A 23,422-nucleotide genomic window follows, 5' to 3' on the forward strand; every position below is an offset into this window, starting at 1 on the left:
GTTCTCCTGCGAGTGTCTGGACTACGTTGCTACTACTTCACTTACAGCCCTCGTATATGTATGTATGTATGTATGTATGTATGTATGTATGTATGTATGTATGTATGTATGTATGTATGTATGTATGTACCGGACGAGTTGGCCGTGCGGTTAGGAGCGCGCAGCTGTGAACTTGCATCCGGGAGATAGTGGGTTCGAACCCCACTGTCCGCAGCTCTGAAGATCGTTTTCCGTGGTTTCCCATTTCCACATTAGGCAAATGCTGGGGCTGTACCTTAATTAAAGCCACGGACACTTCCTTCCCACTCCTAGGCCTTTCCATTCCCATCGTCGCCGTAAGACCTATCTGTGTCTGTGCGATGTAAGCAAATTGTAAACTAATATATATTTATGTATGTACGTATATACTTATGATCTGATTGATGTTGAGTGGGAAGTGGTTATGTGTAAAGACTATTGTTTGCAAGTCCTGTTTTATCAGTTAACCTCAGTTTGCTTGTTTGTTCATTCGTTTAGGTGTTGAATATCCTAATCGGTGGAAATGACCTCTGTAACGAGTACTGCTATACCGAGAGTGACAAGGATTCCCCTGAAGGTCACCGCAAGCAACTGGAAAACACATTGGATTTTCTACAGAGGAATCTGCCCAGAACTTTCGTCAACCTCATCCATATACCAAGTATGTTACAAGTAGAGAAACTGAACTTCACTACATTTGAAACACCAGATAGCTGAATGTAACACTACCTTGTCCTGGTAAAAACCGTCCAGAGAGCTCGAACTCTCGAGAGATGTCACTTTTATAGCCTCGCCACGTATAGAAAGTGTTTCGTATATAAGCTACACGGCAAAACTGCAATGTAGGATTTCCCATATCTCATAGGAGATTATAAAAATGAGTGCGAATATTTGTAATTCCTGAGAAATCAGATTATGAATTACCGTAAGCTGGAAAGTTATTTACTAGAATTTAATGACTCCGCTGTACATTTTAGTCTCTTTGTCCGTGAGCTTAAAGCACGAAATTCTGATTACTAGATAATTAGACGTGGATCGATTTCTTGGCCCTCACGCTTACCTGATCTAAATCCGTTGGACTTATTTGTATCGAGATACCTTAAAGTCGTTGGTGAATGTGAGTGCTGTGTAGAATGAAGCAAGAGTTGTGCAGGCTTCTCAAACGATACAACACTGGGCATTTGTGAGCGTGTTTGCAGCTCAGTGAAACGATGAGCAGAAGTCTACAGTAAGGCAAGGGTGGGCATTTTGAGCACTAATTGTTGAATGCATCCTTACAGGAAATTCGAACTAAATTCCAACAAGTCACATTTCAGGTGAGGATACGTGACAGTGTTATATTTCTATAATTATGTTTACGAAACTTATTTTTCTCCTGTACATATGAAGAGTTCAACCTTGCAATTTTTGAAATAGTCTGTCTATTGTCTATACACCCTGAAATTTTTGCTGATACTTCCGTTTTATGTCAAATTAGGTATAGAAATGTAAAATATATTTTCAGTTCAATTCTTAATTGTCTGTTTGTCATCTATTTGTTTGTTTATCACATCATGGGGAAATGGCTTAACACAATTCCTCGAAACTCTACGTTTAAGATCAGGGATAGACGGGTTGTACATTATACTATATATTATTTAGAATAGACTACATGATATCTTTTGAGTTTTTCCGTGTGAAAAATTCAAAATGTAGGTCATCTTTACGTTTCGGCAAGATTTTGCTCCACATTCTCAAAAGTGAAATTCGCCCCACAACGACTACATCCATGTCGTTAAATATCAGTAGAGTTTTTGCACTCTTTAATTCTAGGTTACCGTCACACTGGCTCAGTCTGGTCTTATGCCGACGACGGAAAAAGGGCAGGGTTAGAACTTGGAAGACCGGGCGAGTTGGCCGTGCGCGTAGAGGCGCGCGGCTGTGAGCTTGCATCCGGGAGATAGTAGGTTCGAACCCCACTATCGGCAGCCCTGAAAATGGTTTTCCGTGGTTTTCCATTTTCACACCAGGCAAATGCTGGGGCTGTACGTTAATTAAGGCCACGGCCGCTTCCTTCCAACTCCTAGGCCTTTCCTATCCCATCGTCGCCATAAGACCTATCTGTGTCGGTGCGACGTAAAGCCCCTAGCAAAAAAAAAAAAAAAAAGAACTTGGAAGGATGTGATCGTGGACTTAATTAAGGTAAAGCCCCAGCATTTGCTGGTACTAAAATAGGAAACACGCAAATCCATCTTCAGGGCTGACGGCTATGGAGTTCGAACCAACCATCTCCCGTATTCAAGTTCGCAGCTATACGGCTCGAACAGCACATTTTCTTTTTTGGAAGAGAACTCCTTACAACAAGAACATTGATTTCGGTAGTGAACAGCATTATTTGCTAATCAGAAGCAGGAGGTTATATTGTCAATGTTTGAACGGAAATTAATATGAGCGGAAATTTATTTCCACCGTGATCAGTCATTTTCTAACCAAAAGCGGATGATTGTGATTTTCTATTTTTGAACAGAGTTTTCTATGAGCAAAATGTTTATTTCTACAGTTTTCGCTATCACGTGCTCATTCATCAAGTAATAAAAATAAGATCTAATCATCAGTGTGAAGTACATGTTTTAACAATTTCGTAAGAATATGTATTTTATTATATAGGAACACGCATGTCTCTCTTCAATCTTAACCTTCTGTAGGAGATGTGGTGGTTATTGTGATATTATAAATCATTTTACTCCACGATTTTCTGTCAATGACTTGATCTCCGCATTGTTTTCTCCACGCGAACCGGTAATCTGGCTTATCCACCTTATCGGGACTCTTCCCCGTGGCGTCTGCCCTTTGATTTTGCCATGAATGGTCATCATCGCCATATCTGGCCCTCTGCTTATTACATGGCCAAAGTATTTCAGTTGGCGACGCCGAACCTAGCCTCAGATCCCCTTTCAAATGTAAGATCTTTTAGGATGGAGTGATTTGTGCTGAGGTCGGTCTATGGAATTGTCAACATCCTTCTCGAACAAATCATTTAGGTTGCTACGATCTTATCCATCTCTCTTCTTTATGAATGTCCACGACCCACATCCTTACATTGCTATGAGAAATACTAAACAGGTCACCAGTCTTATTTTCAGGTTCTTGAAAATCTGTTGGTCCTTCCATAGTCTTGATTAATTTCTTCATTGCTACCTTAGCCAGGTTGAATCTTCGTTTTATCTCCTCTCCCGATGACCCAGAATTTGTTACCAGATATCCGAGACAAACGTGTTCATCGACAACTTCAAGGCGATCTATCCGCTTTATTTTTCGAGGGTTGTTTTTCTGTTTGCTCACTATAATTATTTTCGTTTCCAAGATATCCAATTCTAAAGCGAGTTCTTCGCTTTCCTTTTCAATGAACTGAATGACTGCACGTAAATATTCTTGGCTGTTTGGTAACAAAACTATATCATCAGCAAAGCGCGAATTGGCCTTTTTTATTGGCCATTAACTAAAATACCTCTTTCTCGTCATTTCAGATCTTTCCTCGTGGTATGCTCCTCAAACATGTTGAAGAATTGAGGTGACAGTATTACAACCCTGTCTAACTCTACATTCTGGGTGGAACTGCTTTAAGGGGGGATGTAGGCCTAATGAATTTGGTGTCAAAAATCAACTTTTAGGAAACATGTTGTGTGTCATCTACAGAGTGAAATTTACGTTGTGTGTATATATATATTTTATTTTCAGGTTCTTTAAAATCTGTTGATCCTTCCATAGTCTTGTTAATTTCTTCATTGCTACCTTAGCCAGGTTGCATCTTCGTTTTATCTCCTCTCCCGATGGCCCAGAATTTATTACCAGATATCCAAGACGAACGTGTTCATTGACAATTTCAAGCCGATCTATCCGCTTTATTTCTCGAGGGTTGTTTTTCTGCTTGCTCGCTATAATTATAATTCACAGTTTTGAAAGACTTTTCCACCGAGCAAGAGATCGTACTGCATTCGCCACAGTGATCGCCACCGTCAAGGGGTCCTGATATGGTACTGTGAAGAAGATATAGTTATGAAAGCTTATTCTGGGTTTTTGTACTTTTAAAATGTTGAACTTATAATTCCGAAAATAAGTAATTATTACAGTTAGGCCTATAGATCCATATATTCCACAATGTGTAATGAACAACTCGTGAAAATATTATAGCTTCGGGACTTATAGTTTTTTGAGAAAAGGCTAAGCATTTTTCATATTTGAATATGGAAACCAAATTTGTAAATGCATTTTCCTCTAATATACATTTCTTGCAGAATCTGAAGCCTTTTCTCAAAAGCTGTAAATCCTAGAGCTATGATTTTCTCAGTTATTCATTACACATTATGGAACGTATAGGACTATAATTTCAATGATTATTTATTTAATTTTTATTTGCAGTGTATTATTTTTATAATGATAAGTTTAACATTTTAAGTATAAAAAGCTAATATGCATATGTAATTTATTATTGTTCAGTATTCACACTGTAGTGATAGCTTCATACAGTAAACATTTCCATTGATCATTAGAATTCCTGTTATGGCATTTATACAGAAAAGGGCATAACTGTTACAAGTTGCTTTACAACGCACCGATACAGATAGGTCTTAATTAAGGTACAGCCTGGTGTGTAAATGGGAAACCACGGAAAACCATATTCAGGGCTGCTGACAGTGGGGTTCGAACCCACTATCTCCCGAACACTGGCAACACATAAGCGACTATAGCTATCGATCTCGGTGGCATAACTGTTAAATATTTTATAATAATTATGTATTACATGCCTTACAATTAGGTCTCTCAGTATATTTTTCTCTTCTATTACAGTTACTTATCTATAAACACACAAAATTGCATGCCTTCCAATAACTATGGTTGCTTGCATTTCCAATCTCTCCTTAATAGAGTATGCAGCACTCTCACTGATACTGACGTTTGTTTATACAATTCGACTATCAGTGACATGAAGTCATTTGGCACACACATTGCTCTTAAACACCATTGCACGCATGTGAAATGAGAGTAATGGTTCTGCAGTTGTCACTATATAGAGATTTTCATTTTTGTATCTAGGTATTAATAAGAAGTGAACATCTGTGTCAATTCATTTCCTGCTATTACCGACAAGGAATACAGTGAAGTATAGACATATGGAAAATATAAACAGTAGTTCCGTAAATCAATCGTCTGTAGTAGGGCGAGTGCCTAACTTTCAAAAGAAGATCCCGTCTGCGTTCGTCTTGTGTGCCAGAGTCATTTTTATATGATACGGAAAAATCTGAATTTTATCTTTGTCCTTGAGGATACTTCCACATTCAAACAATATTTATTTATTTATTTATTTATTTATTTATTTATTTATTTATTTATTTATTTATTTATTTATTTATTTATTTATTTATTTATTTATTTATGAAATGGTGAAGTTAGGGCTCTTGGACTTCTCCTACACTTAACCACATGCAATTCATGAAGTTTCTTATATATTAAATTTACATATGATAATTACTTAATGAACAGGGAGTAAACAATATTACGATAATGACAATGACAATTAATGAAATAAGTATGTTAAATAGGGAGTAAGCAACAACAGAAAATATATTTTCTTTTTTTCTCTTTTCTTTTTAATGGCTACATGGTTAACATCGCACTAACATATCGAATGTTTTCGGATACGGATGGATGGGAAAGGGCTAGCTAGGATTCGGAAGGCAGTGGCCGTGGCCTTAATTAAGCATCTGCTTCGTTTGAAAGTAGAAAACCATGGAAACCTATCTTCAGGGCTGCCGACGGTGGGATTCGAACCCACTATCTCCCAAATGTAAGCTCCCAGCCACGCTCCACCTCTGAATATGAATTAGAGGGAATCTCCTACATTGTATGAAAAATGTAATTCTCAGTTGTAGAATATACTCTTGTGCACAGCTACAGGAAATGTCCGGCTCCATGGCTAAATGGTTAGCGTGCTGACTTTTGGTCACAGAGATCCCGCGTTCGATTCCCGGCAGGGTCTCAATCTACGAAATTAAAGTTAATTTAAAATTTAACAAGGTTATATTTTCTTTTCAAGATCAATAAATAACAAATATAACAGGTACTCATTAGCCTAGCAACCAATCAAGAATGTACAATTACGGTAGTTACAGGATTTGGACTCTGAGACCCAGACACACAATTCTTGAGCAATTAGCCCAACTTTACTCGAATATACAAGATTCAACAAAAGGGGGAGAAAACCCCTATCATGCCCGGGGGCACTTACTCCCAATTACACAGTAAAGCCTCCTCGAGGCACACAGAAACCTTTTTTGAAAGAGCAACCCGCTCTCAAAGTTCCAGCCTATCAAAGGCCACACCAAACTCAGCTTTCAAGCTGACCTCCAAACACATGAGAACAGGGGTAAAAATACCCAACCTACTGAGGCCTATTAAGTAAAGAAACAGGACAATTACATGGCCTCCAAAATACCAACTTGAGAGGAGGCGAAACCGCACTCCAAACACGCCTTATTAAAACCTACTTGGCACTACGCCGCTAATGCAAGGGCTAATCCCATACTAAAGAGGTGACTTATATAAGAAAACGATTTACATTACATTAGAAGGGAAGAAAGGGTAGTGAAAAAAAGTTCACCTCAAAGCAATATGAGTGGGAGCTCGAGAGGGTTAAGCACTCTCTATCCCCATATGTAGTTACAGAGGCAGAATTTAAATCAAGAGACTTTTACATTTTAGAGGAAAGTTACATGGTAGAAGGTTTCGAACCCGCCCCGAGGGTTAAACTGCTGAGCTGGCAAGAAAATAAGTTATAAGACGGCCATTACCTGGTGGTTGAACTGCTGCCCGAAGAAAGAGGCGCTTCCCGCCCCCTGCTACATAATTTACACACTGATAGCTGTTACTGAAGTGGCCCGGAGACCCGAAAATCAGCAGTTTATATACCCTCGTGGAAAGTTCGAGGCGTTTCAGGAATGAGAACACCCGCCCACAAGCATTTTATTGGCTAACAACGAAAACCCCTACACTAAATGAAGAAGAAACACATTATTGGTGGAAAATTAATTACAGAAATTCCTTATTGGTCAAATTCAAAACTGGCGGAAAGAAAGGGTTAACATTGCCAACTTAAATAGTGGCAGAAAGAAATTTAATAAAGAACAAACTTATAAGTACTAAATTTCTTCAAAAAAAAGGTTCCTTCACTTCGCACTAGGGTGCACAATTGTAGTTCTTAAGTAGTGTCCTCTAGAAGAGAAAGTTCACACTTCTTGCTACAGATAAAACAAAAATGAATCGAAACTGACATAGTTCAGAACACTTCAAAATTTACAAGTAGGGACATCTTCTGAGAAACTTGAGAATTAACACTGTAGATAAAGTTCAGGCTTCCTCCAGTAGAGGAGTTTCAACTGGCGCAAAGTTTGAATTAGCGGCGTGGAGGTGTACCACCTGGTACAATTATTATTATTATTATTATTATTATTATTATTATTATTATTATTATTATTATTATTATTATTATTATTATTATTATTATTATTATTATTTACCCCACGGGATTTTGCCTGAAGATAGCAAATACTATCACTTAGCCTTTACTTCGTTATTATATAGTTGCGTCCGGCTCGATGGCTAAATGGTTAGCTTGCTGGCCTTTGGTCACAAGGGTCCCGGGTTCGATTCCCGACAGGATCGGGAATTTTAACCATAATTGGTTAATTTCCCTAGCACGGAGGCTGGATGTATATGTCTTCATCATCATTTCATCCTCATCAAGACGCGCAGGTCGCCTACGGGTGTCAAATCAAAAGACCTGCATCTGGCGAGCCGAACTGTTCCTCAGACACTCCCGGCAATAAAAGCCAAACGCTATTTCATTTCTTCCATAGTTGCATGTATGGTATAAACAGATTTGGAGAGAATAAAACTCTACATTTGGGCACAGGTATGTGGTAGCTAAACTATTAGGCTTTGTTTCAACTCGTTGAACCTGTCATTGTTGTGTCGTCTGCCCTGAACTTTCACGCTTACACTACGTTCTGGTGGCATTTGAGCTTACCATGACTGCTGCAGCGTATTGCGAATTTCCTCCTTTATTTTGTGTATAGTAGCCACTAAATATTAATAACAGCTTTAACAGATCACCAACTACTCTTATATCATGCAATGTAAAGTAAGATTTCATTAAGGTTTCCTAACACCGTGGCCTCCACTGTATATACCGGCCGTTTCAGATTTCTTAGGCGTGAGCCAACATATGGGCTTTAAAATATGCAAGTTTCACATCCATACATCTTTAACCTTTGAGAGTCGGGCTTTTTTTGCAGCAATAGGTTTTGGCAGGCTCATAAATAAACCTCATTATAAATTACTGTAGAGGTACAAATTATACTTTTAAAATGGCCAACCCATAAATGAAGGAAGTGAAAAATCACAAAAATCTTCATGATTAGTAACACTTTTTGTGTGGTATTTCACAAAATATGGTGGTGGACACAGCATGTTTGCACTAATATACAGTATAAGGTTCTTTGGTCTTCTTTTCGGGCTTATTTTGTAATTTTGAATTAGATCACTGTTTTCATTGAAATGAAATAACTGCGGAACTGCTTTACAATGATTACAGAGCATGACCGAAGAAAATATAGGAGCGTGGATTAATGGATCGATAGACCGGTATTCTTATTAGAGAGTACGATCCAAGAAAATATAGAAGTGTGGGTTAATGGATCGGTAGATCGGTATTCTTATTACAGAGTACGATCCAAGAAAATATAGAAGTGTGGATGAATGGAACAGCATACAAGTATTCTTATTAGAGAACATGACCCAAGAAAATATAGGAGTGTGGATGAATGATTCAGTGAACTGGTATTTTTATTACAGAGCACGAGCCAAGAAAATGCAGGAGTGTGGATGAATGGATCAGTAGACCGGTATTCTTATTAGAGAGCATGGCCCAAGAAAATATAGGAGTGTAGATAAATGGATCAGTAGACCGGTATTCATATTACAGAGCATGGATCAAGAAAATATAAGAGTGTGGATGAATGGCTCAGTAGACCGGCATTCTTATTAGAGACCATGACCCAAGAAAATATAGGAGTGTGGATGAATGGATCAGTAAACCAGTATTATTATTACAGACCATGACCTAAGAAAGTATAGGAGTGTGGATAAATGGATCAGTAGACCGGTATTCTTATTACAGAACATGACGCAAGAAAGTATAAGAGTGTGGTTGAATGGATCAGTAGACCGGTATTCGTATTACAGACATGACCCAAGAAAGTATAGGAGTGTGGATGAATGGATGAATAGACGGTATTTTTATTACAGACCATGACCCAAGAAAATATGTGAGTGTGGATGAATGGATCAGTAGACCGGTATTCTTATTGCAGAGTATGGTCCAAGAAAGTATAGGAGTGTGGATGAATAGATCAATAGACCGGTATTCTTATTAGAGACCATGACATAAGAAAATATAGGAGTGTGTATGAATGGTTCAGTGGACTGGTATTCTTATTACAGAGCACGACCCAAGAAAATATAGCCTTATAGATGAATGGATCAGTAGACCGGTATTCTTATTACAAAGCATGACCCAAGAAAGTATAGGAGTGTGAATGAATGGATCAGTAGACCGGTATTCTTATTACAAAGCATGACCCAAGAAAGTATAGGAGTGTGAATGAATGGATCAGTACTTTCACAATTATATCAGTCCATTTTTGTACTCAGGCCAAGAGAAGAATAACCGGATAATTGTTTTCAACGACCTGTGCACGATATAGCTTTTTCGCATCTTTGCAGTTGGTGGTTGTAATTCTTCTTAGTCACTATCACTTATTCCTTCACCCTCGATTATGATATAGGCCTATTCAGGAAGGAAGTCAACATCAGCAGTACGGGAAAAGTAAGAACCCTCATTACATCATTCATCAAAACTTCGAACACTTTCTCACTACCCAGTACTACTGTAGCACCACTGTGAGCGGCCATGTTCGTCAGCTACCAGCTGATTTCCAAAATTTAGATGAATGATGTACGTGCATAGAGTTAGTAAATAATAAACTGCAGACAGCACTGCCCCTGCAGTCGCGTGCGAAATTTAGCGAGAGCGCTGTTTGACAAAAGCTGGTTTGTTTGGCACTGTCACTACTTGAGCTTCCCGATAGACTGAAGTATATACTAGGGATGACATTTTCCTTTCACTGAATGGCCATGCGTCTGCCTCTGTGGTGTAGTGGTTAGCGTGATAAGCTGCCACCCTCGGAGGCCCGGGTTCGATTCCCGGCTCTGCCACGAAATTTGAAAAGTGGTATGAGGGCTGGAACGGGGTTCACTCAGCCTCGGGAGGTCAATTGAGTAGAGGTGGGTTCGATTCCCACCTCAGCCATCCTGGAAGTGGTTTTCCGTGGTTTCCCACTTCTCCTCCAGGCGAATGCCGTGATGGTACCTAACATAAGGCCACGGCCGCTTCCTTCCCTCTTCCTTGTCTATCCCTTCCAATCTTCCCATCCCTCCACAAGGCCCCTGTTCAGCATAGCAGGTGAGGCCGCCTGGGCGAGGTACTGGTCATTCTCCCCAGTTGTATCCCTGACCAAGAGTCTGAAGCTCCAGGACACTGCCCTTGAGGCGGTAGAGGTGAGATCCCTCGCTGTGTCCGAGGGAAAAGCCGACTCTGGAGGGTAAACAGATGATGATGATGATGATGATGACTGGCCATGCCTTTGAAAGCGAATATCTAGACAAACCATGTGCATGACACCGAGCGAGTGGCTGCAGGCTTTAGGTCACGTAGCTGTCAGCTTGCAATCAGGAGATAGTGGATTTAAACCCCACTGTCTGCAGCCCTGAAGATGGTTTCCAATTTTTACACCAGGCATCTGCTGGGGCTGTACCTTGATTAAGACCACAGTCGTTTCCTTCCCACTCCTAGCCCTTTCCTGCCTATAGTTGCCGTAAAACCTACCTGTGTCGGTGCGACGTAAAGCAAATTGGTACAAAAAATATATAAAAAATGTGTATGATAACCTGGAATTGTGCCCCGTTTTTCACTTTTTGTGTGTATTTTTAGTATTAAAAGCTATTGACTATGTTTTCCATTATACAGTTTGTTGTTTTCCCTTCGTACAATACGTGTAGCAGTCTCCATTCATATCTTACCAGATTTTACAATTTGGAGACGATATGGGCAACACCGTGGAGCCTCCGTAGCTCAGGCGGCAGCGCGCCGGCCTCTCACCACTGTGTTCCGTGGTTCAAATCCCGGTCACTCCATGTGAGATTTGTGCAGGACAATGCGGAGGCGGGACAGGTTTTCCCTGTCACATTTCATTCCAGCAACACTCTCCAGTATCATTTCATTTCATCTGTCATTCATTAATCATTGCCCCAGAGGAGTGCGACAGGCTTCGGCAGCCAACACAATTTCTATCCTCGTCGCTAGATGGGGGCTTCATGCATTCCATCTCTGACCCGGTTGAATGACTGGAAACAGGCTGTGGATTTTTATTTTCATGTGCAACACCGTGTGAACATCTGAGTTCTTCGAAAGAAAAAAAACTACAATATGTTTTCCAGTCATTGACCGGGTCAGGGATGTAGTGAATAAAGCAGATATTAGCACGATGGGGTCGCCACTCCCAAAGTGATTTATTAATGACTGTAGATGTTATGAAATGAGAATGGAGAGTGTTGCTGGAGCGAAAGATGACAGGGAAAACCGGAGTACGCGGAAAAAACCTGCCCCGCCTCCGCTTTGTCCAGCACAAATCTCGGATGGAGTGACTGGGATTTGAACCACGGTATCCAGCGGTGAGAGGCCGACGCGTTGCCGTCTGAGTCACGGAGGCCCGAGTCCTTTACTTTCGTCAATATTATTATTCCTCTAAATGTCATATAGGAAGATGTACGATATTATAGGGAAGGGTCCACCTTTCAATACTCCGTAGTAAGTTGAACTAAAAAGTAGTTACAACCTGTTTATTGGGACCGGTTTCAACACATTTCAAGTGTCATCATCAGCCAATTAGCGAAGATCTTAAAACAACTAATATATTGAACACAGGCAAAAAAATTAACATTGTATCATATCGTAGCAATTCAGTTAATGTTCAAAACACAATAATCACAGTCAAGATAGTAAACAGAACATCACTATCTTGCGCCGAAAACAAATATAGTTGAAGTTCATAAGCAGATCAAGTATGCACTTATGTAAAGTCGTTGCTAGGCAGGTCTTGTAGGCATTTGTTTCTCCGGCCGAAGAGTAAAAGGTGACGTGAATGAAGTCTTAGGAAAACAGTGTAGGATTTAATTTCGTCAAATTCAAAGTGGATATATAGGTTTTAAAATAATTAAATTTGGCAATAGAGCGGATGATGTTTAGTTCTTTATTTAAGTTATCCTTTATTAGCTCTATTGCCAAATTTAACGGTTATAATTCTTATTTTATTGAACAAATCATTAACAAATTTAGACAACGCCCTAACACAACACTCTTAAAAGATATTTCCAAACCAGCTGCTTACACCACATTCACATTCAATACAAATACCTATAGTATAGCTAATGTCTTCAAAAAACACAATACCATGATTTCTTTTCGAACTAATAATAGAAACCTTGAATTATTACATAACTCCCACTCCATAAATAGAACAAGTGTCTTTTCTAAATCAGGCGTATACCGTTTTAAGTGCCACAACTGTAATTCTTCTTACATAGGTCAAACTGGTCGCAACTTCAAAATTAGGTACTTTGAACACGTTAATGCATTAAAGCATAACAGATTTTCGGCAGTGGGACAACACATACATGACACAAAACATGCTTTCACTACAATAAACCAGGATATTGAAATTCTCAGCACTCTAAATAAAGGCCCTCTCCTAGACATCACCGAAAATTGTTTTATACACCTTGACCAGTTTTTCAATCCAAATCTTAATCTGAATGATATTTCTGAGAAACCCAATGCCCTTTTCGATTTTCTCATCTCCTTTTTAAATAACCTGAAGTCAACAAATAAGGAATCAATCTTCCCAATTTACACAATACCCTCTCATGCCACTTCCCCCTTCCGCAACACCCCCTTGATCCTCCTTAGTTCCCCCCTCCACACCCAAGTGGCTCTGAACTTCGGAGCGTGGGTTGGCGACCACGGGACCCTTAGCTGAGTCCTGGCATTGCTTCCACTTACTTGTGCCAGGCACCTCACTTTCATCTATCCTGTCCGACCTCCCTTGGTCAACTCTTGTTCCTTTCCGACCCCGACGCTTTTAGGTTTCCGAGGGCTAGGGAGTCTTTCATTTTCACGCCCTTCGTGGCCCTTGTCTTCCTTTGGATGATATCTTCATTTTTCGAAGTATCGGATCCCTTCCATTTTTCTTTCCTTCCCACCCTCCATCCCCCAGGGGCTCTGAACTTCGGAGCGTGGGTTGGCGACCACGGGGCCCTTAGCTGAGTCCTGCATTGCTTCCACTTACTTGTGCCAGGCTCCTCACTTTCATCTATCCTGTCCGACCTCCCTTGGTCAACTCTTGTTCTTTTCCGACCCCGATGCTATTAGGTTTGCGAGGGCTAGGGAGTCTTTCATTTTCACGCCCTTCGTGGCCCTTGTCTTCCTTTAACCGATATCTTCATTTTTCGAAGTGTCGGTTCTCTTCCTCTTTTTTCCTCGAATTAGTGTTATATAAAGGATTGTTGCCCAATTGTATTTCCTCTAATAACAATAACCACCACCACCACCATCACCACCCTCTAATAAACGTTCCCCACCCCCTTTCTCTATTTATCATTTCTTTATCAATTACTACGGCAAGTTGTTTCCAGTTGAACCTCGTATTTCTTTCATTATTTCTTCCTATTTTTTAATATATTTTTATTTGGCTTTATTCTTTTTTAACGTTTTAAATTATTTTAAAACCTATATATCCACTTTGAATTTGACGAAATTAAATCCTACACTGTTTTCCTAAGACTTCATTCACGTCACCTTTTACTCTTCGGCCGGAGAAACAAATGCCTACAAGACCTGCCTAGCAACGACTTTACATAAGTGCATACTTGATCTGCTTATGAACTTCAACTATATTTGTTTTCGGCGCAAGGTAGTGATGTTCTGTTTACTTTCCTGACTGTGATTATTGTGTTTTGAACATTAACTGAATTGCTACGATATGATACAATGTTAATTTTTTGCCTATGTTCAATATATTAGTTGTTTTAAGATCTTCGCTAATTGGCTGATGATGACACTTGAAATGTGTTGAAACCGGTCCCAATAAACAGGTTGTAACTACTTTTTAGTTCAACTTACTACGGAGTATTGAAAGGTGGATCCTTCCCTATAATATTGTACATCTTTTTATTTCTCTATTCAATACGGAACAATCATGAAGTTTTTAACTTTAAATGTCATATAGGAGTATACAGAGTGCCCTATAAAATACCGACAACGCTTAGTATGTTGTGCATGAAGGCAAATTGATCCGTTTTCAAGAAGGAACACAGGTCCAGAAACGCACGGCTTAGACGCTGTAGCGCTTCGAAATGTGAGATGGGTGTGCGTTCCACATGTCGTCAACAAGCCCAACATGAGTAGCACATCGGGCTCATTACAATCGGCGTGCGAACTTTGTACCTCCTACGTTATTGCAGAGCCTACATCTGCGGTGCTGAGCCTCACGCACATGACCCAGTACGTGCGGTTGTCTTTGAAGGATTTCAATCGCTCTGTGGACTCGAGCATTAAGGTCCTCCGCTGATGTTTCAGGGGTGTCATACACCATACTCTTCATACTACCTACGTGGAACTGTCCGGCTTTTCTTAGTCATCTCTCGATGGCCACAAACGTGGAATGATGCGGAGTACGTCTGTTTGGAAAACGTTGCAGCAGCTCTACCACTGAAATCCGCTTTGCCGTATGCAAGCACCATTTCGGTAATTTCGGCAGCTGTGTGCAGGTACATGTCGCACTGCTGTTAACAACGATTCTGCTCTGGCAGACTACAGTACAGAAGTAACGCAGTAAGAAAGGCATCAACGACTGTGTGGAGGAATGTAGCGCATGCTCAGGAGTATTATTAGCCTGAAGTCGTCCATCCGCAGGACAAAGATGGCTAAAGGGTTGTATACCTTCCGTATGAAGACACCAAATGGGAACAAATTGTCACAACCATCCTCAGACTTCGACGCTCTCCAGAGCCCAAACGGTGCATTTCCCGACAGGAGCTCCTACTTGAAAACCGATCAGTCCGCCATCCCACACAACATACTAAGCCTTGTCGGTGTTTTTGGGGGACACCCTATATACAAGCATAATATATTATAGACCGAGCGAGTTGGCCGTGCGGTTGGGGCCGCGCAGCTGTAAGCTTGCTTTCGGGAAATAGTGGGTACAGACCCCACTGTCGGCAACCCCGTAAATGATTTTCCGTGGTTTTTACATTTTCACACCAGGCAAACTCTGGATCTGTACGTTAATTAAGGCCACAGCCGATTCGTTTCGATTCCTTGACGCTCAGAAAGCCAGCGTCTAAACCGGTGACGTCAGTGTTTTGTCTACTTTACCGCAAAATCTCCTCAACGCGTTTAGGTCTAAAAACTCGCTAATTCGTTTCGTACGAGAGAGGACAATTTCGGTTGTTGGGCAGAATTATACCCAAGTCCTGGTTATTTACACAAAAGATAGCGGAATATACGTGCCCTACTTCTAAACGTATGTTGTTAGCAGACTTAATACGAATAGTAAATTGATTTTGTGTTACTTAACTGCACCTGAACACCCCCAAACCCCCTGGCACTACAGCCCTTGAAGTGCCTTGGCCTACCAAGCGACCGCTGCTCAGCCTGAAGACCTGCAGATTACGAGGCGTCGTGTGAACACCGTCCACTTTATCATGTATTTCTCCTGTATTTATGCTTTTTGGACTTCCTTTTTTTTTACTAGAGAGAAGCATCGTAAGTTTACTATAGTGTCTGGGAATATTCACGTGAAAGAATTTTAAACCAGATCGATATCCACAGAGTTTTAAAAGTCCCCTATTTACACTGGTGAGTACAGCGGAGTGAGCTTTTTGCCAAACAGCTACAATTTCAACGTGTTGTGCTCGCTACAGTGATTCTCTCCTAGACGATGACGCCGCTGAGTGTATTATTTACTAACTCTATGTGTAAGTGCTCGGTAGACTTCATGCGTTCCTCTAGCTAGCTAAGGAGCGCAGCGAGGGATCCAGTCAGCTGTGGTAAGTGAAGGTTCTGACTTTCCCCATACAAAAACCAATTTTACAGCACTTCCCGCAAGCGCAAGCTTCAGTAACGCGGCCAATAGATGGCAGATAATGTATGCTTTTGAATCATTGCTCAGAGACATACAGAAGCAAAGATATGACAATCGGAAGTTTGACACGCAATATATTACACCGTGACCCGCATTGGGTGTTTATAGGGTCTCTGCAACTGTTTTATTATTTGATGTCGCTTATTTTTGTAAAATCTACCTTTATAGATCGTTACCTTTCGACTTACTTTCGAACTACATAGATTTTTTGCCACTGTATTTCGTCAAACACCCCAACGATTTGAAGTGTATTCAGATCAGAACTGCTATATTCCCAGTCTTATCCTCTTTACCATCCTGCAAACGCCAATACTGTTATGTGTGAAAACGAGATAATACTACTATGTATGTATTATCTGCACACTTTTTAGCGATAGATTTACACCCTATATAGTGTTGAATCGGTCAACCTCTGCAATCTTCGAGATTCGTTCTGGCAACCTTTAAAACACAAACTATGAATCACTTCTGCATCGCTGTGCGACATCTGGCGTACACTTCACGTACTCACTCTGTTGTTGTTTACACAGCAAAACCAAACTACAGAATTCATGCTAGGAACAAGATTCGCATCGAGAAATGTCATATAATATTATATAATACGTGTGTGACACAGTTGTTGGCTTAAATTAATAAAGGTTTAGAAAATTCATATCGATCGATCATATTATCGATTCAGTTCAGATTTCATTTCTATTCAGTTGGCAGCATTACCGGAACCGGCAGTACTCCCTCCTTACTCCTCACGCACTAACAAAAATCTATCACTAAAAAGTGTGCGAATAATATGTATGTATGTATGTATGTATGTATGTATGTATGTATGTATGTATGTATGTATGTATGTATGTATGTATGTATGTATGTATGTATGTATGTTTTGTTTGTTCAGTCCTCAGCCCGAAGGCTGGTTGGATTATCAACAGCTCCACCGTTAGGTGTCATAGATGGTCTATAGGTGGGCCGGCAAAAGGTTGCACTTGACAGTTGTAATTCATGTTAGCACCACTACAAAAATGAAATGAAGAACGTCACCCATCAATCAAAATCACCAATCTACTACTTTTTATGGCAAATACAGTTACGCATTTTATTCATCTTAATTCGTATTTAATTCCGTATAGTTCTTATACTCTTTTATTTGCTTACGAAAATATGATCATTTAAAAATATTATAAGGTTCAAGCAAGCAACAAAATAAATACGAACTATTTTCATTTGATTGTTGTTGGCAATATTGGTAGTATAGTGGTGCCATCTATAACTAGCTTGACTACCATATTGAAGTGTTGCCTTTTTATCTGTCGCTGCTAGCACGTGGTCAGGTGTGATCCGCGCGTTTATGAAACTTCTGTTTTCTTTGTGAGATAATTGTGCAATGTTATTTTAAAGAGTGCAGTGCGATGTCACGCAAACAACGTAGTCATGAACCACAAAGTGATAATCCTCTGCACCACGGAGTGGACTTTGATAGTCAGGCATTAGAAAAAGTTAGCCATGTCGCAACATTAATTAATTCGGCAATGGCAACACATCAGTGATTGTTATGAGTTGATGATCTGCCTAGACGACGATGACAATGGCAAAGAAGGCGACGGTAGTGATGGCAGTGATCTGGAGGGTATCGAGTCTCTACCAGTGTGAATCAGATATGAAAATAAGGTTTCTAAATTTTCGTAAATTTAATACATTATTATGTATTATTGTAACATTTATTGGTGTATTTCAAGTGAGATTCTTGTCGGCCTATATCTTGTGTATTTTCTAATACCGTATCACGATATTAAGAATAAGATTTATCTCATCATTTTGTCATCATCATCATCATCTGTTTACCCTCCAGGTTCGGCTTTTCCCTCGGACTTAGCGAGGGATCCCACCTCTACCACCTCAAGGGCAGTGTCCTGGAGCTTCAGACTCTTGGTCGGGGATACAACTGGGGAGTATGACCAGTACCTCGCCCAGGTGGCCTCACCTGCTATGCTGAACAGGGGCCTTGTGGAGGGATGGGAAGATTGGAAGGGATAGGCAAGGAAGAGGGAAGGAAGCGGCCGTGGCCTTAAGTTAGGTACCATCCCGGCATTCGCCTGGAGGAGAAGTGGGAAACCACGGAAAACCACTTCCAGGATGGCTGAGGAGGGAATCGAACCCACCTCTACTCAGTTGACCTCCCGAGGCTGAGTGGACCCCGTTCCAGCCCTCGTACCACTTTTCAAATTTCGTGGCAGAGCCGGGAATCGAACCCGGGCCTCCGGGGGTGGCAGCTAATCACGCTAACCACTACACCACAGAGGCGGCTCATCATTTTGTGTGATGAAATATTTGATTGTAAACTTAATCGGTGTGTTGAAAATTCGATTTTTGCCGGCCAGTTTCACTTGTATTGTGTATCATCGCGATGACATTAAAAGCATTTCTTTCGTGTTTTTAAAATCTCACGTGTCGTGCAATCAGTTGCTGCTGCAGCGGCAACATCGCTTCGTGCGTCATTGCAGTGTAACCAACATTGTGCGCAGCTGTCATGTGCAACCTTACGCCGGCTCACCTATAGGCATCACTGAAGAGGTGTACTAAGGAAATGAAGTGTGAGTTTCTCGTTGCTTTCCTCACTGAGCCAGAAGTTGCTATTATATACCAGTTTGGCAAGCTCACTCAAATGCATGCACCAACCGACCCTATGAGTAACATTTTCGCACTACTAAGCAAATGGAACAAACAGAGAACTAATTCATTGTAATTTCTTTAACAGATCTCACTCTTCTGAGAAATATGAAGAACATACCGTTCGTCTGCTATATGAAGCAGCTGGTCCTGTGTTCGTGTCTCTTCGGTGGCACAGAACGAGCTAAATTAGAGTCGGTATCTCGAATTCTGGAAGGTTACTGGGAAGTAGAAAGAAAAGTGGTAAGTATGTGCCAATGCATAGCATTGAAAGTTAAACTGCACTCTTGTAAATTACTTTTTTAAAAAAAACTTTGAGTTAAGATTTGTTAACTTGAGGGGAAACAAAATGCTGAATAATTATGATATTGGGTATGTTTGTAAGTTTTTCCTTCTAAAACTTACATCTTGATTGAAGAAATCATGGAAGCTTATAATGAACTCGTATATAATGTTACAGTTTTTGCTATACTGGTATAAATGTTCACGACTTACAAGATTTCAAGTACTAATGAAGAATGTTCCATATGTATATTTAAATAAACAATAAATTATATTTATAAATTGACACGTGTTTATCACAATAATATGTTGAAATATATTTTTCATCTACTCACAAAGTGATATGCATTTCATCTAGTATAAAATTGTGCTGAGATTTTCGAAAAACACTTGTTTATATCAAACAACAGAGAATATGTTTATGAAAGGAACACCTTTTTCAGTCGATCGTCTTCTGTGTGATATCCCAATAACACACACTTCTCCAGAACCTCCGAACTTCCCCTTCATTGTTACATGTACTTAAATTATATTTTTAAATCCTCCACTTTCTTTGTGTTAATTAGAAGAATGTGAAAATTTAACTTACGTTTTTCCTGGTATCTCAGTGGCATTGGTAGCACTGTTAAGAAGCGTGAAGTTGTAGCTTATCAGACAGTAAATATTCTGGCTAGCCTTAACTATACCAAAATGGACCAACAATACATGAAATATTTACATTGTGACACCGAAAATATTATTTTTTAGCTCGAGGCATTGCTTTGCCATGTAATTCAAAGGCCACGACAAGTCTTCTTGAACAGAGGGGGCCACCAGGATTTATAGTTGGCAACAGAATCATTGTTACGTTGAGGAAGCCGATAATTCAGTAACTTGAAAAGTTTCAGCACCAAATCAGAAGTTCGCAGTATCCTCACATCCATTATGAAAACCTACAACCTGTTTTCCGTGGAGGGAAAACAGATTAAGAAGAAGAAGAAGAAGGTGGAATGAAAGATGACAGGGAAAACAGGAGTACCCGGAGAAAAACCTGTCCTGCCTCCTGTTTGTCCACATGGAGTGATCGGGATTTGAACCATGGTATCCAGCGGTGAGAGGCCGGTGCGCTGCCGCCTGAGCCATGGAGGCCTTCACACTCATTATATGCACCGAAATTATGGAATTTCCACATAGAATGAGCTTAAGTTGCAACTTTTCTCACATGAAGTGAAATTTAGAAAGTGGGTGAGTTAAGTTGTTTGGAAAGTAACCAGTTGACGTATGATCACAAGATTTAAAAGTTGCTCTTCTTGCAGAATTTGATAGAAAAGTAGGATCCTACCAACATGCAATAATAAAGGGAATAATGCCATAATATGTGATTAAATGAAGTACTGCAATTTTTTTTCTCGTCGAACCGACACGGGCATATCTAATGGCGACTATGGGATATGACAGGGGTAGGACTGGGAAGGAAGTAATCATGGCTTAAATTAAATTTGTCTAGTGTGAACATGGGAAGCCATGGAAAGCCATCTTTGATAGTGGGGTTCGAACCAAGTATCTCCGGAATATTTCACAGCTGTGTGACCTAAACAGCGCAGCCAAACTGCTCGGTTTACTGCTGGTTCCGGTCTCCTTTCTCAGTCCGTCATTTTTTCTTTTGAGCCATAAAAATCTTGTTCGATATGTGGCTGGGATTTCAGCATTGTTCAGGAGTCAGTCCTTCATTACCCTTCCTTTCTGTCCTGTCTATGGATGCGACCAAAAGTGACATAACATCACCGTATCCCTGAACATGACATAGTACTTCCTCAGGAGACACGCTTCAAACTCCAGCACTGGAAGGACAGACTGCCTGAGAACCGACTCAACATTCAGAAAAGAGAGTGTTTGGAATTCGGCCGTCCAGACATAGCACGATCTGTGACGATGGTCAAGACTCCAGAAAGACCATCTGGATTAAATGTGTTGGATCACTGGTCACATCAGATAAGGATTGTACAGTGGGGGACACGAGACATGTAATAACTAGGGATGAGATTTTGTCTATTTCCCTATTTTATTCCTGTATGCAGAAACGTAGGCTCTTCTTTTTTAAGCAAGAATTGGTTGATTTTATTCTGCCTATAAATGTATATTTCAGGGGATTGTTCCTATTTTGTGTATAATTGCCTATTTAATGCTTTTTGACAGTATTTTAAAAAAGCCAGTTTTCTTCCAATGCATTATATTCTAGCTGATGTAGTCGACATAATTATTTCCTCGTTTCTCAACGTAATATTAAACAGAATTTTCGGAAGTCTCCAGAAATAGTGCTTAGGGAATTTACTTCAAGACACACAAGGAACAATCTGACCTTCAAGCCTTCCACTCCTCCCACTCCTAAGGTGTTATGCAAGAACTAATCAACGTCGAAGTATATTGTACACAGTCATATCCCCTTCCTTACTCAGGCTGCAAATTGTTGGAAGCTTTGTCTTGAGATCGTGTTGAGATCCACTTTGAAGAAATGTGCTTAGCAATATTTAAATACAAATCTTCCAAGTCCTATCGCTGAAGTAGTGGATCACTGGGGATCCCAACTTCATTACCAACGGAAGTATAGTCTTCTGTCAAGCTTGAAGTAAGGAAGTTCCTGTGATTGAGGACTATAACTGCATTTCCCTGTGGCATTTACAGGCCTATTAATTTATGTATTGTGGTAAGTAGTTCAATTTCAATGCTATATAATGTAGGCCATGTGCAATAAGGATGTTGCCTGTATAGAAAAAGCCAAGAAAGCCATATCTTGTGAAAGAACTTAGGGCAAGTCTTGAGCAAACATCTGGAAAGGTAGGCGCTATCATGGAAATGTTTGATAGGGTCCTGCAACGACATCCAGGGTGGAAATAAGTAGTAAAAATAAGTAGTAAAAATACCCCTCCGTGTGACGTGATGTGATGCTGAGAGATTCTTCTCACAAAATAGTATTGTTCTTGATCATGATAATAGAACACGATTGTTTATACTGCTCCCATCAGCCAAACAGAGTTTAATATTAAATTATAAATAGTTGTGCATGCCTGTTTTGTAGCATATTTTACAAATTGTGCATATTTTCATGCTAATTTGGCTATGTTGAGTGCCTATATGCCTGCCTATTTTAACTGTTTTTAGTGGCTATAAATCTTGACCCTAGTAATAACATTCAGTGTTTTATGTTTTTAGGCAGAAAATCCTCGATACGACACCGATAACTTCACGGTGGTGCTGCAACCCTTCTTCCTTGGTGTAGACTCTCCCGATAACGTGAACACGTGGTTCGGGGAAGCTCCAGACCTCAGCTTTTTCGCTCCTGACTGCTTCCACTTCAGTCAGAAGGGGAATTCACTGAGTAAGTTCAGGAAGAGTAACAATCACTTATTTTCACCAATCTCACGTTGAACCTTCCCTTCCCAGGCCAATAATAGAAAAAATGTTTTGGGCAGTCAATTTTTTCGTCCAAAAGTACTTTAAAAAGTGCATTTTTAAATACAGTAAAATATTTACAAATACTTTTAAAAGTCAAAAATTGATTATGTGTGCCACTGACATCGCAGCGGGCTGTCTGGCGTGATAATGTCAAATAAGAGCTAGCTTCTCAAAATACGCTGTGGCGTTATTAAACTAAATACGCTTGTTGTGTCATATACTTTGGACAATCTACTGCAACGCCCCCTAATAATAACACACAGTGTAACTATGTGACGAAAGGTTCACTTCTCGTCGTATAGACAGAGTAGATGACTAGTAGTCCAAGCGTCCAAGGTGCTAAGGCAGATATTATCAGAGTCCATGAGATACGAAAGTTTTATTAATTCAATACTTCAAATATAATAGAAGTCCAGTCTCATCTAATCCTGGTATATCACCGCTCCGTACAATAACTAGGCCGTGAACACGAGGTCCATAGAGGAATTAAATAATTCACCAAAATTTACAAGTGCCGATATGAGACACAATTAAAATACATGTCGCGTAGACAGTAGATTGTCCAAAGTATATAACACAACAAGCGTATTTAGTTTAATAACGCCACAACGCGTTCATTATATAGTTATTAGTGTTCGATCGAGAAAAATCATTGGCGACGGGATGTAGTGTCC

At 40.1% G+C, this 23,422-nt stretch overlaps 1 protein-coding gene across 1 annotated transcript in view; it reads left to right on the forward strand.

The window, feature by feature from the left end:
- The window catches only part of LOC136879325 (uncharacterized), a 73,411-nt gene that overhangs the window by 44,486 nt on the left and 5,503 nt on the right, over positions 1–23,422 (forward strand). Inside the window, exons 4-6 of the mRNA XM_067153142.2 lie at positions 517–679; positions 19,123–19,277; positions 22,506–22,671. Coding sequence (XP_067009243.2) covers positions 517–679; positions 19,123–19,277; positions 22,506–22,671 — 484 coding nt within the window. The remainder of the gene's footprint in view (positions 1–516; positions 680–19,122; positions 19,278–22,505; positions 22,672–23,422) is intronic.

This window comes from Anabrus simplex, chromosome 8, assembly GCF_040414725.1.
Source record: "Anabrus simplex isolate iqAnaSimp1 chromosome 8, ASM4041472v1, whole genome shotgun sequence".
Taxonomy (NCBI): Eukaryota; Metazoa; Arthropoda; class Insecta; order Orthoptera; family Tettigoniidae; genus Anabrus; species Anabrus simplex.